This window comes from Mauremys mutica, chromosome 12 (genome assembly GCF_020497125.1).
Source record: "Mauremys mutica isolate MM-2020 ecotype Southern chromosome 12, ASM2049712v1, whole genome shotgun sequence".
Classification (NCBI taxonomy): domain Eukaryota; kingdom Metazoa; phylum Chordata; order Testudines; family Geoemydidae; genus Mauremys; species Mauremys mutica.
This window is the reverse complement of record NC_059083.1, coordinates 50,642,441-50,658,949: the sequence shown is the minus strand read 5'-3', so window position 1 is coordinate 50,658,949 and position 16,509 is coordinate 50,642,441. Positions and strand designations below refer to the sequence as shown.

General features: G+C 46.0%; 1 protein-coding gene across 1 annotated transcript; it reads right to left on the bottom strand.

Moving 5' to 3' along the window:
* Positions 1–3,040: 3,040 nt before the first annotated feature.
* Positions 3,041–4,012, bottom strand: LOC123346907 (olfactory receptor 11A1-like). The gene has a single exon (XM_044984352.1). It carries the CDS (start codon positions 4,007–4,009, stop codon positions 3,041–3,043), a length of 969 nt encoding a protein of 322 aa, XP_044840287.1. The 5' UTR covers positions 4,010–4,012.
* Between the last annotated feature and the right edge of the window lie 12,497 nt (positions 4,013–16,509).

Below are 16,509 nucleotides of genomic sequence, written 5' to 3'. Positions count from 1 at the left end.
GTCTTTTAAGGCACGGCTTGACAAAGCCTTGGCTGGGATGATTTAGTTTGTGTTGGTCCTGCTTTGAGCAGGGGATTGTATTAGATGACCTCCTTAGGTCTCTTCCAACCCTATTATTCTATGATTAGAATATCATATGGTATTAAATCAAACACCCTGCACAAGTGTAAGTAGATCACATCAATGCAGTTACATTTACCAACCAAAACTTGTAATCTCATCAAAGAATGAAATCAGATTAGTTTGACAAGATCTGGTTTCCATAAAACCAGTTTGACTGGCATTAATTATATTCCTATCCTTTCATTCTTTATCAGTTGAACCCCGTACAAGCTTTTCCAGTATTTTGCCTGGGATTGATATCAGGACAACTGGCCTGTAGTTACTCAAGCACCCTGCTTGCCTTTTTTGAATATTGACACAACATTATCTCCCTCATCCTCCCGCATTGCCTGACTTTCTCCAGACAGACTTTCTATGAATGTGTGTTGTCCAGAAGGAGAGAGATGGACAGTCCAAGACACACATTTCTCAGGACAAGTCTGGGACTGGAAGTTTGATGGAGTTGCTCTGTGTGTAATTCATGGGTGGCTGGCTATAACACTCATGCAATGTAGCTGGGAGTGATTTCCATGCTGGGGACTGCGTGTGAGCAGGCCAGGAGTGGTTGTTCTCACAGCGAAGCAATGTAAAAGGCACCCCAGGTTGGATATTGAGGGGACACAGCTGTCCATCAGTCCAGACTGTACCCTGGGGAATGTCACAGCATCCTGGAGCTGAGACTTAATTAACAAGATACTCTCATGTCTAATAAAGTATTGTTCACCAGCTCTTTATAGCCAGGCTGGTTGTGACCCCTACTCCTTATGACAAAGCACATTGCCAGCTTGCCTCCTTGCTGAAGGATAAAATCTTGTCCCCTCTCCACCTTTTTTTTGCAGTTACAGACTATTGTCTCTTCCCCCAAAATGTCCCCTCTTCAGAGACTTTTCTTGGGGTTCCTTTGTCTTTGTAAATCTTCAGGTCCGCACCTGGCCCAGAGAGTAAACGTAGCCTGTCTCCCCAGATGTTCATTGTTCTGTGTGCTGATTGAGTTAACCCTGAGCCTTGCCTTGACTCAGGTGACAAGCTGTCCTTTTAACAGTTCTGGAACCTAATATTTTACATACCTCTTAAATTGTTGCCTGTACAAACATCTTCCAATAATTATGATGGTCAGTGGGCTACTTGCTCCTGGTAGAGACCTTACATGCCACCCTCTGGTGAACTACTATGCATATAAGTGACTTAGAGGATCCCTATAAAAGACTATGGACTCCCTGAGCCCTCTGCCAGTTCACACCACGAGGTCTCTGGGTCATGACAGTTTCTTCAGTGTAACCCCAAAGGGGCAGTGGGTGCTGTGCACTAGCTGAGATAAATCCTGAGTGACTGAGATAAGTTTTGGCCTGATCCACGCTGTAGTGTGATCCCCAGTTGTGTGAAAAAGAAATCCTTAAAAGAACAACTTGATTTTGCAAATGCTGTTGCTTGGGAAGGTTTTTGAGGGGTTGAAACTCAGGAATCTCTGGTTCAGATTTGGAACACTAATGTTACATAACTGCCCCAAGAGGCAGGGAAAATTTGTATGCACTTAGAATGATCCACCTTTCAAGAGAAAGTGAAGCTCAACCCTAATCATAGCTAGACTTGGCAGAATTCATTTTTTTAAACATAATTTGATGGATAATATTGATGTTCATTTTAAGCATTATTTTTTATTTTCACAGTGGTGCAAAATTATGGGCCATCAGACAATGGGGGCGGTCAGACGATAATTGTTTAATGGCAGCAGACATTTAGATTTACAAAGTTAAATTTCATAACCATTAAAACACAAATTGTCAACTCACATGTCAATGTATACAAAGTAAATATCCTTAAATCAAACTCCAGTAAGTTCTCAAGCAACATTTTTCTTACTTTGCCTATCTGCACATTTTGGTTATTATTTGTGGAAATATTTTTCTCTTGGTTTGTGCATGTATGGGGAAATTGATGCTTATCAACATTGACTGATAAAAATCTAATCCTTCCAAGCCTAATTATAGCAGAGCTGGCAGTCTGCATTTTCTGCTACCACAGTGACACTAATGGGGTGACAATGAATTGCTGATACGGAATCTGATGGAGTTCTTGGGAAATAAGATGTATCTGCCAAGTGCTGTCACAGACCAGGCTGTGTTCACCCACAATCATGCTCACCTTGGACTTGACATTACAGGATGCTGAGTGCCCTCAATTCCCACTGGCTTCACTGAGAGCTGTGAGTGCTCAGCATTTACCAGGAAATGCCGAGCCCGCTGTAGGAATTGACACCATGTGCTTTCCCTGCTGTATAATTGACAGATCAGATTTCAGAGCTATGAAGTTTGGAAATTTGCAAAACAAGGGTACCCTGGGCAGTAAGGGATCAAATCAGCCATTCACACAAGTGTGGCAAGAAACCCCATTGTACAGATAAGGAAACTGAGGTCCCGAGAGGTGAAGTCAGCTTCCTTGGATCCCAGTGACAAAACAGGGAATAGAAGCCAGGTCTCTCTGTGCTATTATCACAGTACCGACCTTTCTTCAATATTGTCCCACCTCAGTGCTCAAGTTCTTACGGAGCTATTGGGCCCTGTACCTTGGCTTATTGAAGGAGATGGATAAAAAGAAATATTGAGTATCTTGTGCAATCCATGGTAAAGGGGCCCAGTATAAAACACAGTGTGTGCTCATGTAATTACAGGCGATATCGGAATGGAAGCACAAGATGGCCTTGGTGCCTCATTGACGAGGTGTTTTAAAGCAATCCACAACAGCAGTGATAAATATCAGACTAATCAAACCACAAAGACCAGAATCCCTAAGCCCAAACAGCTCAAATATCAGCCCCAATATCGAGTGTGAGCTATAGTGGCCACTGACCTCACCTAAAAAGCCCGATGGCCAGAGAGAGAAGTGACTCAGACACATTACAGTAAACCAGCTCATTCTCATTTCACATGCACTGAACAAACTATGATAAGAAGGTTTGAATCCTTTTGACAGTGGAGAATTTAGTGACAACTTTTCCCAGGGCCTCTTTGACCTCTCTGTTCCTCAGGCTGTATATGAGAGGGTTGACCATGGGAGTCATGACTGTGTAGAAGACGGAGAACACTTTGTTCAGGTCTCTCAGTGTATCAGTTTTTGGTAGCATGTAGACAATCATTATGGTCCCATAGAAAATTGACACCACAATGAGGTGAGAGGAGCAGGTGGAAAAGGCTTTTCTCTTCCCAGAGGTGGAAGGGATTCGCAGGATGGTGGTGATGATACAGACGTATGTTGCCAGAGTTAATAGATATGGTGGGAGAGTGCATATAGCAGCCAGTATGGTAGTGATAAGCTCCATCATACGTGTGTCACTGCAGGAGAGTTTTATTACTGGGATGAAGTCACAGAAGAAATGGTCAATTTCATTGGGGCCGCAGAAATTTAATTGTTGCATTAAAAATATTGTTATGTCTATAGCCAGAGAACAACTAATCCAAGTGCCAGCTGCTAGCTGGAAGCAGGACCTGCCATTCATAAGGACTGCATAGTGCAGTGGTTTGCATATTGCTAAATACCGATCATAAGACATCACTGCCAGGAGATAGCACTCTGCAGCTGCCAGGAAACCAAAGAAATAATATTGTGTGAGGCAGCCACTAACAGAAATGGTTCTGTCCCCAGTCAGGAAACTGGCTAGCATCCTGGGCAGGATGGTGGAGGTGTAGCAGGTCTCCAAGCAGGACAAGTTCCCCAGGAAGAAGTACATGGGGGTGTGAAGTTGCTGATCAGCCACAACTAGCACAACAATGAGGATGTTTCCGGCCACGGTCACAATGTAGATGGCAAGAAATAGCAAGAAGAGAAGAATTTGCAGCTCGGGGAGATTCCCAAATCCTAGTAGGATGAAATCTGTGAGAACTGTTTGATTTCCCTGCTCTGGGTTCGCCATGAGGTGCAACTAGGGGAAAGAAAACACAATTTACAATAGAATCTGAAGATGATACATTTTTATCAAGCAGCAGCAACAATTTAGTTCCATAAATATTCCATATGGCCCCCTCATCCTGTTGGGTCAGTGAAGAACCAAGACTCTGGCTGTAAATTTTCTAGTACCGCAACTTCTGCTTGGATCTTTGAGTTTCCAGCATCTCCCTAATTGTTTCAGTGGCCCAGGCAAAAGATCTAGGGTCATCCGAAAGGAAACTGCATCGGCATGGTTGGATGGATAAGGTGATATTTGCTTCCCTTTCCTGAATGATCTATTTTTAATGAAGTTGAGTATGAAAGATTTGTTTACCTTAAGGCTGGCATAGAAGAAGCTGGAACCTGTGATGTGACCTCTTCACTCAGTGTTTCAGAGAGCAGGATCCTTCTTCTGCCATCTGTCTCCTATCTGCACCCCTTTGATGTGTCTACACTGCACATTATTGGTGGCAGTGTGTAAAGTATGTGTAGCTACACACTGCCGTGAAAAGCAGTAATGAGACCTGCATGTTCCTGGCTGGACACCCTAGTTGTGCTGAGAGCCTCGGTTTGCTTTGCCTTGTATCTCTCACCAGAAAATGAATGTCTCTCCTGAGCCACTATTTATCCTGCAAACACAGCAGGTGAATTCTCCCTTGAGACGTCTGCTAATGAGCATTTTAAATTACCGGGAAGGAAAAGTTATTCGCATATTTTGGTTGTTTGTTGCGGGTAGACAGTATGTTAATAGAATCATACTTCTTCTGGCCACAGAGGGGATGGAACAGAGAAGGAAAAGCTTCACAACTAAAAATACTTTATTGTTTTTGAAGCCCTATACATGGACCAGGGCCCCATTGTGCTAGGTGCTGTACAAACACAGAACAAAAAGATGGTCCCTGCCCCAGGCCTCTCTCACTCTGGCCTGTTAAAGCTTTGTATGAAATAGTTAAAAAGCCATCAGGCCAAAGAGAGAGACAGACTTACAATTACTCTATAATGAGGCACTCATGTAGGAATTGAGACCCCCCCCAAGCTCCAGTCCTCTAGCTCCAGTGATTATTTAGTTATTTCATATTCCTCCGTGTCCTAGAGCTGTCCAGTGCCCTAGCTCCTGAGTGCTCTGCAAAGACAGAGTGTGAGTATGCAGGTTACAGCAGATTGGGTCATTGCTCAAGAAGCACAGAGTTATGGTTGAGTTGACAAGCACTTTTACGTTGTACATCCTGATTAGGATGAAGAAGGTCCAGGGTCCCAGAAGATGGTGGGGGTGGGAGCCAATGTTGGTGAAACTTGGACCTTCCCCTTCTCTTGTCTTTTAGTCAGCCAGCATGGTGATGGCCAACTTTCCTCCCAAAGTCTCTTTTTTTGAGAACCCCAAAAGGGAGTGATGGGTGGAATAGCCCATCCTTTCATTATCTTGTCCATCAATTAGCTCTAATTTGTGATACTCCAGTTTTGGTTCATTGACTTCCTGTCTCACGCCGTTCTCATTTACCAGGCATTACCATAAAACCGTCCTTGAGTTATACCAGGGGACCTTCTTGTTTGGACTAATTCAGACTTTTGCCTCTTCTGTGCAATTTTCCCATCAACGTTTGTTGTTCTAGGTTATTGTGATTCTCTGTGAACTTTCACGCACTTCTCACAATTGAGCTCACAATGAGGATAAGTTCGTAAGGCCCAATGATCACAGACCCTTTGAGAATCCAGCCTTGGTGGGATTTCTGAAAGCACTGAAGTGCCCAACGCCCTTTGAAATCAGTGAGTTTTAGGAGCCTTGGTGCTTTAGAAAAACCCAGTAGGCACCTAAATACCTTTAACAATCTGTCCCTCAGTGCCCTTGAGATAACTTAAAAACCCACCTGCATCACTAAAGTGCAGTTCAGTATAACTCACTACCAGCGAACCTGAAAGTTCCAATAACTCTCCTCTTCCATCTCTTTTAGACACAAATCCTTTATGTCAATTCACTGAATACAATATCCTGGCAATAATGGGCATAATGAATGGAGCTACCCCACATGCCACACCAGCAAATCACACACACCTTTAGCTGCAGTGACCTCAGTGGTAATCCTCCGGCGTTTAAAGGTAAGCATGTGTTTAAATGCTTTGCTGCATTGGGGCTGGAGTGGTCAGTGCTAGGCAGGGTTCAGTCTGCTCACATTGATCTTGAGGATTCTCCACCACGCTAGGCTAGGTCACTGGCACCAGCACTTTGGACCAAACTGTGCCGGTTGTAGGTCCAGAATGGAGCTCGACGGGCAGATCTGGGACAAGTGCTCTGTGAGGGAGACACAAGTACATATGGCAGAACTGATGCCTAAAATCATTGTGGTCATGTCCTCCCATGACGCTCATAGCATACACACAGAGAAGTGTGTATGCCACTCAGGGTCGGCATTTCCACTAGGCGACCCTACACGGTTGCCAAGGGCGGCAGGATTTGCGGAGCGGCATTTTGCTGCCCTTGGCCGAAATTCGGCAGCGGGGGGTCCTTCCGCTCTGGGTCTTCGGCAGAAATTCGGCGGTGAGTCCTTCACTTGCTCCGGGACCCACCACCGAAGTGCCCCAAAGACACGGAGAGGAAGGACCCCTCCCGCCGCCGAATACCCAGAGGAGGAGCGCTGCCACCTAGGGTGGCAAAAACCCTGGCACCGCTTCTGATGCCACTACATACACACTTCTGTCCTTCCCTGTCACAGGGTTTCCTTATTCCACAATAGGGCTCACTACATACAGAGACCCAGACTCATAATTATCTCACACCAAAAGTAACGAAGTTTGAAAATCCCTGTGGTTAGCCTCCATGGTAGGAATGGTATTATTGCCAGGGCCAGCTTTAAGCCGATTCACCCAATTCCTCCAAATTGGGCCCTGCGCCTAAGAGGGCCCCCGCATCCAGCCAGAGCACTGCAAGCCCCGCAGCCCCACTTCCCTGACTGGAGCTCTGGCCAGAGTGCAGCAGCCCCGCGACCCCAGCCGGAGCGCGGCAAGTCCTGGATCTTCACACACTTTGGCTTAAACATTTAATTCTGAATTTATCGACTTCTATCCACTTAATATATTTTTTTACTGAAATCACAGGTTTAATATTTAGTACTGTCCATTTGTCATTCCCTGTGATCCACTGCCATCTAGAGATCATTAGAAAAGAAACATAAAACATTGGCCTTATTTAACCTTGGCTTCCGCATAGTGCCCATTATACACCATGACCACGCCTTTACCAGACTTCACCCTCTGTTACCCCTAGTGCCCTTTCCCATCCCTCCCCCTCGGCTGCCCCTAATGCAGGGTTCAGCACTGGCAGCCCGCAGGACATTCTTGCATGTGCAGCCGGAGCTGAAGCTGGTACCATGGTTTCCTCACTTCTATTTTTAGCGAGCTAGCTAGGGTACAGCTACAGCAGCTATGTTTACAGGCGCTGCCATTGGACCCCCCCCCCCCCGGCTGACAGTAGATGCCCCCTAAGTGTCTATCTGTGAATTATTCACTCTGGCCTCTCTTTCTGTCAGTCAGCCACTTTTGACTTGGCCAACCAGCGTAGATTATCAGCATTCCATTGAAATGCAAAAGACAGTTTGCTTGGATCATCCGCGTTCTTTTCAAAGCCATGAATGTGCTGATGTATTTTTACATGGACTCACTTATGCTAGGTCTCCACACAGATTTTGCACCAGTATAACTATTCTGGTTAGTAGTGTGACACTGTTATAGAAATCATTATTCCAGTGCAACCTCTAGTGCGGACACAGTTACCCAATATAGAAGTCCCTTATACTGCTATAGCTTATTCCCCTTCCCGTATGGGAATGAACTATACTGATATGAGCACCTTTACATCACTATAATTGCATCCAGCCGGAGTAGATAAATGGCTGAACTCATGGCGCCCCCTGGAGGCCTCAGGGCAGCCCAGAACACTGCTCCTCACCTCAGTTTCCCTTCTTCATCCCCCAAATAAACTCCATCTGTTTTTTTTTCCATTCCAGTCACAATCCTCCCCATTTAGGTTTCATTTAATAACTTAAAGTTCAAAACTAATCCCAGAAGTCTTCCCTCCAGCTGCATACACCCAAACTCCCCATCTGAAGTGAGTCCTTCCCGCCTAAGCAGGCTACTCTCAGCTCTTCTGAGCTGGAGCAATTCACCGGTACCAGGGTTTTCCCTCTCTTGCTCTCTGAAATTTCACTTCAGCCTCCCGAGTTGGCCTCTTACTCTAGCCCCCTTTTGCCCTTCATTGGACATTGATTCCCCTCAGCTGGGCTCCTTCTCAAATCAGGGCAGGCCTTGGCCCCAGGCTCTCCAGCCCAGGGCATGCAGCCCTGTCACAGGCTGGGATAGGATGGTACAGTTAAAGTGATGCAACTTCTATGTGTACACAAACCTTGACATATTAACTCCTCACAGTGTATTTGAAGGGGATAGATAATGGGACATATGAAAAAAATAACAGAAAGAGAAGATTTAGTTTAGTTCTTTTATTTCACGATGCTTTTGATAACAGATACACGGTTATTGGAGTCACTGAGAAAATGGTAAAATATGAGAAGGAAGTGGTGGAAAACATCACCTGGGAGTAGAAGGAATTCTCAGGACATTCGTTTGGCTATAAATATACAGGCTGAGTTTTCCCATAAGAGGCTGATGTTAGGTGCCCAAATTCTATGGACAATGACTGGGAGTTGGACACCTCACACCCTTAGGTGCCTTTGTCAATTACAACTGGACATGGTGGAGTGGGCAGTACACTGGACTAGGACTCTGGATAGTTGATTTCTTTTCCTGTCCCTGCCACTAGCCCACTGAGTGACTCTGGGCAGGTAATGTCACATCTTTCTGCCTTCGTTTCCCCAGCTATAACGTGAGGATAAGAATGTGGAGCTAGGGCTAGAGTCACAAAGCTTCCACTTTAGGCCTCTGAATCCCAGTCTGGCCCTCTGGGATTTACAAAAACCCTACACAGCTGCCGGCAAACCCTGTAGGCAGCTAAGTGTTTGCAGTAAAAGGGGTGTAGGCCCCTAGGTCTCTGCTCTGGACATGCCCCCTGCAGCCCCACACCAGGCACCCGGTCGCCAAAGCCCCAGAGTGATGTATGGACCCGGGGAAGATAGGAGTTCCCCTGCCTGACTCATCTGCTGCGCCCGATCTGGCAAGCGAGGTGCCCAGATGCTTTTGAAAATCCCACTGGGCACCCAAGTATCTTGAAAAACTGGCCTTAAGTCATTGTTGAAAATGGGCAAATAAGTGGCCTGGACTGGTGTCCTGTGTTCTGTGGCACAGGTTAGAGGGTTTCCTTTTGCTTTTCTGTTCCTTTGGAAAGAAGCCTGGGGATGAAAGACACTAAGTCTTGGTCTACACTATAAGTTTAGGTCGAATTTAGCTGCTTTAAATTGAATTAACCCTGCACCCATCCACACAATGAAGCCATTTACTGCGACATAAAGGGCTCTTAAAATTGATTTCTGTACTCCTCCCCGACAAGGGGAGTAGTGCTGAAATGGACATTGCCGGTTCAAATTAGGGTTAGTGTGGATGCAATTTGACAGTATTGGCCTCCCAGAGCTATCCCACAGTGCACCATTGTGACCGCTCTGGACAGCAATCTGAACTCGGATGCACTGGCCAGGTAGACAGAAAAAGCCCCGTGAAGTTTTGAATTTCATTTCCTGTTTGCCCAGCGTGAAGAGCTGAGCAGCACAGGTGACCATGCAGAGCTGATCAGCATGGGTAACCATGCAGTCTGAGAATCGAAAAAGATCTCCGGCATGGACCGTACGGGAGATACTGGATCTGATCGCTGTATGGGGAGATGATCCTGTGCTAGCAGAACTACGTTCCAAAAGATGGAATGACAAAACATTTGAAAAAATCTCCAAGGGCATGATGGAGAGAGGCCACAAGAGGGACTCACTACAGTGCCGCGTGAAAGTTAAGGAGCTCAGACAAGCGTACCAGAAAATCAAAGATGCAAATGGATGCATGCTACTTCTACGCTGAGCTGCATGCAATCCTAGGGGAGGGCCACCACCACTACTCCACCCCTAACTGTGGATTCTGAGGAGGGGGTAATCTCAGCCATGCCTGAGGATTCTGCGGACAGGGAAGATGAGGAGGAGAAGGAGGATGAGCTTGAGGAGAGCACACGGCACACCGTTCTCCCCAACAGCCAGGATCTTTTTCTCACCATGACTGAAATAGCCTCCCAACCCTCCCAAGATGGTATCCCAGACCGTGAAGCTGGAGAAGGTACCTCTGGTGATTGTACCTTTGTAAATATATAACATGGTTTAAAAGCAAGTGTTTTTTAATGATTAATTTGCCCTGAGGACTTGGGATGCATTTGCAGCTGGTTCAGCTACTGGAAAAGTCTGTTAATGTGTCTGGGGATGGAGCGGAAATCCTCCAGGGACATCTCCATGAAGCTCTCCTGGAGATACTCCAAAAGCCTTTGCAGAAGATTTCTGGGGAGGGCAGCCTTATTCCGTCCTCCATGGTAGGACACTTTACCATGCCATGCTAGTAGCAAGTAATCTGCATGACAAAGCTTGGCACCGTATGGTCCCGGTGTTTGCTGGCATTCAAGCAACATCTGTTCTTTATCTTGCTGTGTTATCCTCAGGAGAGTGATATTGTTCATGGTAACCTGGTTGAAATACGGGAATTTAATTAAGGGGACAGAGGTGGCCGTTCCTACTGGGCTGTTTGCCTGTGGCTGAAAAGAAATCCTCCTTGCAGTTAGCCAAACGGTGGGTGGGGGAGGGGGGCATTGGCGCTGAGCTGTTCGCGTTTGGGTAGCAGGGATCTTCCCTGATACCAGCCATGCAGTGGGGGGAGGGGTAAAGTGATCATTCCAGAGAATTGGAGGAGTGGGGGGTAGTTTGGTTTCTGCTGCTACACGTTAACACGAAAATCGCAGCACTCAATGGGCTTTGCTTGGTATGGAAAAGGAGGGCGCTGCTTTTATGAAGGTTGCAGAAGCTGAAAGACAGTGACTTACCATGGCCGCATGCAAGCCAAATTCTGTTGCCTGGACCTGCGTCTGTGATCTCTAACACCAAAGCCACAGGCACTCAACATTAAGATGCAAAATGCAACCTTGTACTGAAATCACATGTGCTATGTAATGCGAATAGTGTTGTTCACCGTGAAAGAGTATACCCGTTGTTCTGTAAAATGTATCTTTTAAAATAATTCTCTCCCTTTTTTCCCTCCCACAGCTGTAAAATTTTCAAGCCTCCCACCTCCGTCCCAAAGTCTATCTCAGATAAGGCGGTAAAAAAAATGCATGCGTGATGAAATATTCTCTGAAATCATGCAGTCGACCTTCAGTGAAAGAGCTTATTTGAATGAGTGGAAGGACACAGTATCACAGTACAGAAAAGCGGCCCATGAATGTGAGGACAGGAGGGACAAACGTGAGGACAGAGGGACGCTCGAGATGAGGGGTGGCGGCAGGAAGATCAGAGGAGGCAGGATGCAACACTGGGGCTACTGCGGGATCAAACAGACATGCTCTGGCATCTGGTGCAGCTTCAGGAATGGCAGCAGGATCAGAGAGTGTCGCTTCAGCCCCTGTTTAACTGCCCTTCCCCCTCCCCAAGTTCCATAGCCTCCTTACCCAGATGCCCAAGAACACAGGGGGTGAGGGGGAGGCTCTGTGCACCCTGCCACTCCATCCCAGTGGACAGCCCAAGCAACAGAAGTTTTGAAGAGGCTTTTTCCTTCCCTCCTCAACTCCTCCCACACCCTTGTCAGTTCTCTCCCTATTTTTATAATCAATTAATAAAGAATACATGGTTTTTAAATGATAGGGAATTTATTTCCTTAGAAAGCAAGCTGTGATTGAAGGGGGAGGGTGGGTGGCTTACAGGGAATGAGTCAATCAAGGGGGCAGGTTTTCATCAAGAAGAAACAAACAGAACTTTCACACCGTAGCCTGGCCAGTCATGAAACTGGTTTTCAAAGCTTCTCTGATGTGCAGCACTTCCTGGTGTACTCTTCTAATCGTGTTTGGCTCCACGTAATCAGTGGCCAGGCTATTTGCCTTAACCTCCCACCCTGCCATAAACATCTCCTCCTTACTCTCACAGAGATTGTGGAGTACACAGCAAGCAGCAATAACAATAGGAATATTGGTTTGGCTGAGGTCTGAGCAAGTCAGTAATGTGCGCCAGCGTCCCTTTAAATGTCCAAATGCACATTCTACCACCATTCTGCACTTGCTCAGCCTGTAGTTGAACAGCTCCTGACTACTGTCCAGGCTGCCTGTGCATGGCTTCATGAGCCATGGCATTAAGGGGTAGGCTGGGTCCCCAAGGATAACTATAGGCATGTCACTTGCATCTGACGAAGTGGGTATTCACCCATGAAAGCTCATGCTCCAAAACGTCTGTTAATCTATAAGGTGCCACAGGATTCTTTGCTGCTTTTACAGATCCAAACTAACACTTCTATCCCTCTGATATAGGCATGTCAACATCCCCAACAGTTATTTTCTGGTCTAGGACGTAAATCCCTTGCTGTAGCCATTTAAACAGACCCTTCCTGGCCATCCCACATTGATGTTGGTGAAACCAGTGCTTGCAGCACCATTGAAAAGTACCCCTTGCGTTTTATGTACTGGCTGCCCTGGTGGTCCGGTGCCAAGATAGGGACATGGGTTCCATCCATCGCCCCACCACAGTTAGGGAATCCCATTGCAGCAAAGCCATCCACTATGACCTGCACATTTCCCAGAGTCACTACCTTTGGTAGCAGCTGCATCACAGCAGCCCCCACTGTAGATTTGCCCACTCTAAATTGATTCCCGACTGACCGGTAGCTGTCTGGCATTGCAAGCTTCCACAGGGCTATCACCACTCGCTTCTCAACTGTGAGGGCTGCTCTAATCTTGGTATTCTGGTGCTTCAGGGCAGGGGAAAGCAAGTCACAAATTTCCATGAAAGTGCTCTTACGCATGCGAAAGTTTCGTCCCACACCTGCAACAATATGCGGTCCCACCAATCTGTGCTTGTTTCCTGGGCCCAGAATTGGCGTTCCATGGCATGAACCTGTCCCATTAACACCATGATCTCCAAACCACCGGGGCCCGCAGTTTGAGAGAATTCTGTGTCCATGTCCTCATCACTCTCGTCGCTGCGCTGCTGTCGCCGCCTCCTCCTCGCCTGGTTTTCCAGGTTCTGGTTCAGCATAAACTGCATGATAATGCGTGAGGTGTTTCCAATGTTCATGTCTGTTGCGTTTAGCTGAGCGGGCTCCATGCTTACCGTAGTATGGCATCTGCACTGAAAAAAGGCGCAAAACAGTTGTCTGCCGATGCTCTGACGGAGGGAGGGGTGATTGACAACATGGCTTACAGGGAATTAAAATCCACAAAGGCGGAGGCTTTGCATCAAGGAGAAACACAAACTGTCACACAGAATGGCCCCCTCAAGGATTGAACTCAAAAGCCTGGGTTTAGCAGGCTGTTGATTTCATGGAGGGAGGGGGAAAGCAAATGAATACAAAACAAAACTGGTCTATTTCTTGTTTTGATCCACTCCATCTATCTTTTACACCATAGGCTGACAGCAGAGCAGTTTGACTGCTAGCCATCGTCATCTCCTGGGTACTTAGCAGAAGATGCTGCATTATGACTGCTAGCCATCGTCATCTCCTGGGTGCTCGGCAGAAGATGGGAAATGACCTGGCTAAGTCACTCCCATCTCTGTATGATGACGATGGCTTTCAGTCCTAATAAACCATCTGCTGCCAAAAGGCAATGAGCTGCTGCTGTGTAGCAATGCTGTCCCATGTCTGTCAGCACCCAGGAGACTTACAGTGATGGTCAGCTGTGCGAGTTCCATGCTTCCCGTGGGATGGCGTCTGCACAGGTAACCAGGAAAAAAAGGTGTGAAATGATTGTCTGCCATTGCTTTCACGGAGGGAGGGGGGCCTGACGACATGTACCCAGAATCACCCGAGACAATGTTTTTTGCCCCATCAGGCATTGGGATCTCAATCCAGAATTCCAATGGGCAGGGGAGACTACAGGAACTATGGGATAGCTACCCACAGTGCAACACTTTGGAAGTCGACGCTAGCCTCGGTACTATGGACGCACACTGCCGAATGAATGTACTTAGTGTGGCTGCATGCACTCGACTTTATACAATCTGTTGCCAAAAATTGAATTCTGTAAAATTGGAGTAATCTCATAGTGTAGACATACCCTAAGAAACAAAAGTTAATTATACAATTGTCTAATACCGGAGTTCCATGCAGACATTGCAATCCTATATTTTTGTAATGTAGGAATCACACATTTTGTGTGTGTGTATATATATATATATATAGAGAGAGAGGAAGTATTCTCTCATCCTACAATGAGTGCTCTGCATTCCAGCTGAGTCCATTTTGCTGGCACCCTCTCACTGAGCACAAACTCCCACCACCCCTGTAGTACCCATCTGTGGCATCTTTTAAAGGTCCTAAAAAGAATGGAGTCACAGGATTAGAGAGGTTTATCTGTGTCCATGTTCTCCCATGGCTGTGATTCTGAAGAGCATGACAGGAAGCCCAGTGAAGCTAATGGAAACACAACTATAGACTACAGCAGGCTTCGATTCAGTCCCCAAACCAGCCTATGGAATGTCTATTTTATGTTAACCTACGGAAACCAATCAGTTAGCATTGTCCAAACATGAATTTCCTGCTAGCTTTCCTCAGAGCCTCCTTGACCTCTTTGTTTCTCAGGCTGTAGATGAGGGGATTGACCAGAGGAGTCAGGACAGTGTAGATGACAGAAAGAACTTTCTTGAAGTCTCTCAGTGTGTTGGCTGTTGGGAACATATAGACAATCAGTAGAGTTCCATAAAAAATGGACACCACAATGAGGTGAGAGGAGCAGGTGGAAAAGGCCTTTTTCCTCCCCGTGGTGGAAGGGATTCTTAGGATGGTCACAATGATGCAGATGTAGGACATCAAGATAAGTAGGAATGGGACCACTGAGAAAACCAAGCATAGTGTGAAAACCAATATTTCCATCAGCTGAGGATCATTGCAGGAAAGATTTATCAGGGGGATAAGATCACAAAAGAAATGGTCAATATCTTTGGAGCCACAGAAATCTAACTGGGATATCGACAATGTTATTATGCCACTACATAGGAAGCCACCTGTCCAAGAGACACCTGTAAGCTGGAGGTATAACTTGCCACTCATACGGGTTGCATAGTGCATTGGATTGCATATTGCTAAATACCGATCATAAGACATCACTGATAAGAGAAGGCATTCTGTGGAAACCATAGAACTAACGAAAAAATATTGTGTGAGACACCCACTAAATGAAATGGTTCCGTCCTCAGTCAGGAGACTGGCCAGAAAGCTGGGCAGGATGGTTGAGGTGTAGCAGGTCTCCAAGCAGGACAAGTTTCCCAGGAAGAAGTACATCGGAGTGTGAAGGTGTTGAACAGTCACAACTAGCACCATGAGGAGGATGTTCCCGGCCAAGGTTGCAATGTAGATCATGAGAAACAGCAGGAAAAGAAGGATTTGCAATTCAGGGAGATTGCCGAATCCCAAGAGGTTGAATTCTGTGACGGACGTTTGATTTCCCTGTTCTGGGTTCATCATGGGTTGTGTCTATGGGAATGGAATTCAGGCTGGGATATAAATGAAGAACATTCACTCGATAAAACATCAGCATTGTTTTCATTGTCCCCGCAGCTGTTTAACAGAACAATACATGAGTAGAGAGTGGAGGTTAAGGGAGGGGAAATGGGGAAAATGCCATCTCACTTGACCCCGGGGGACAGATTTGATATACAAGCAGACTGCAGGTTAAACAAAATGTTAATCTCTTTGGAAACCTGTGTAGTAACTGGACAGATCACACCAAGCACCCAAGTACTGTGGTGATGGAGCTCATGTACAACAGTACAGGAACACAGGTAGATATTGATTCCAACAGTCACACCTTTCACTTCCTGGTGTATCGGAACAGTGTCCTTTGAGAGGTTGCAGTTCCACTGCTGAAATGGGTCAGGATTTTTTATTTTAGGGGAAGCCATAAGAAAGAAAAAAACAAGTAAATAAGACTGGGATTTGTATTGTTTGAGCAGCCAACTCCAAGGGAATTGCAATGGAAATGGGCAGCCTAACTCTATTAGCACCCTTTGAAAGTTTTTATCCTAAACAGACAAATATCTGTCATTCCCTAGGACAATATTTCATTGTCCTGCAGTAGGACACTCTACACAATCTCCATTAAAAATAAATAACCCTCTACCTAGACACCTCTACCTAATGTACCTAATGTACAGCTCAGAATTTATCCTCTATTGCAAGAAAAAATTCTGTATAACATTTGAAATTTGTAAAAAAAAATGTGCTATTTTCATATTATGAGAGCGATGTGGAACCCATATTTCCCTTTTATCGGCAAGTCTATGATTTCAAAATGTTGGTTTTCATTACAATTTTGAATTTTTTTTT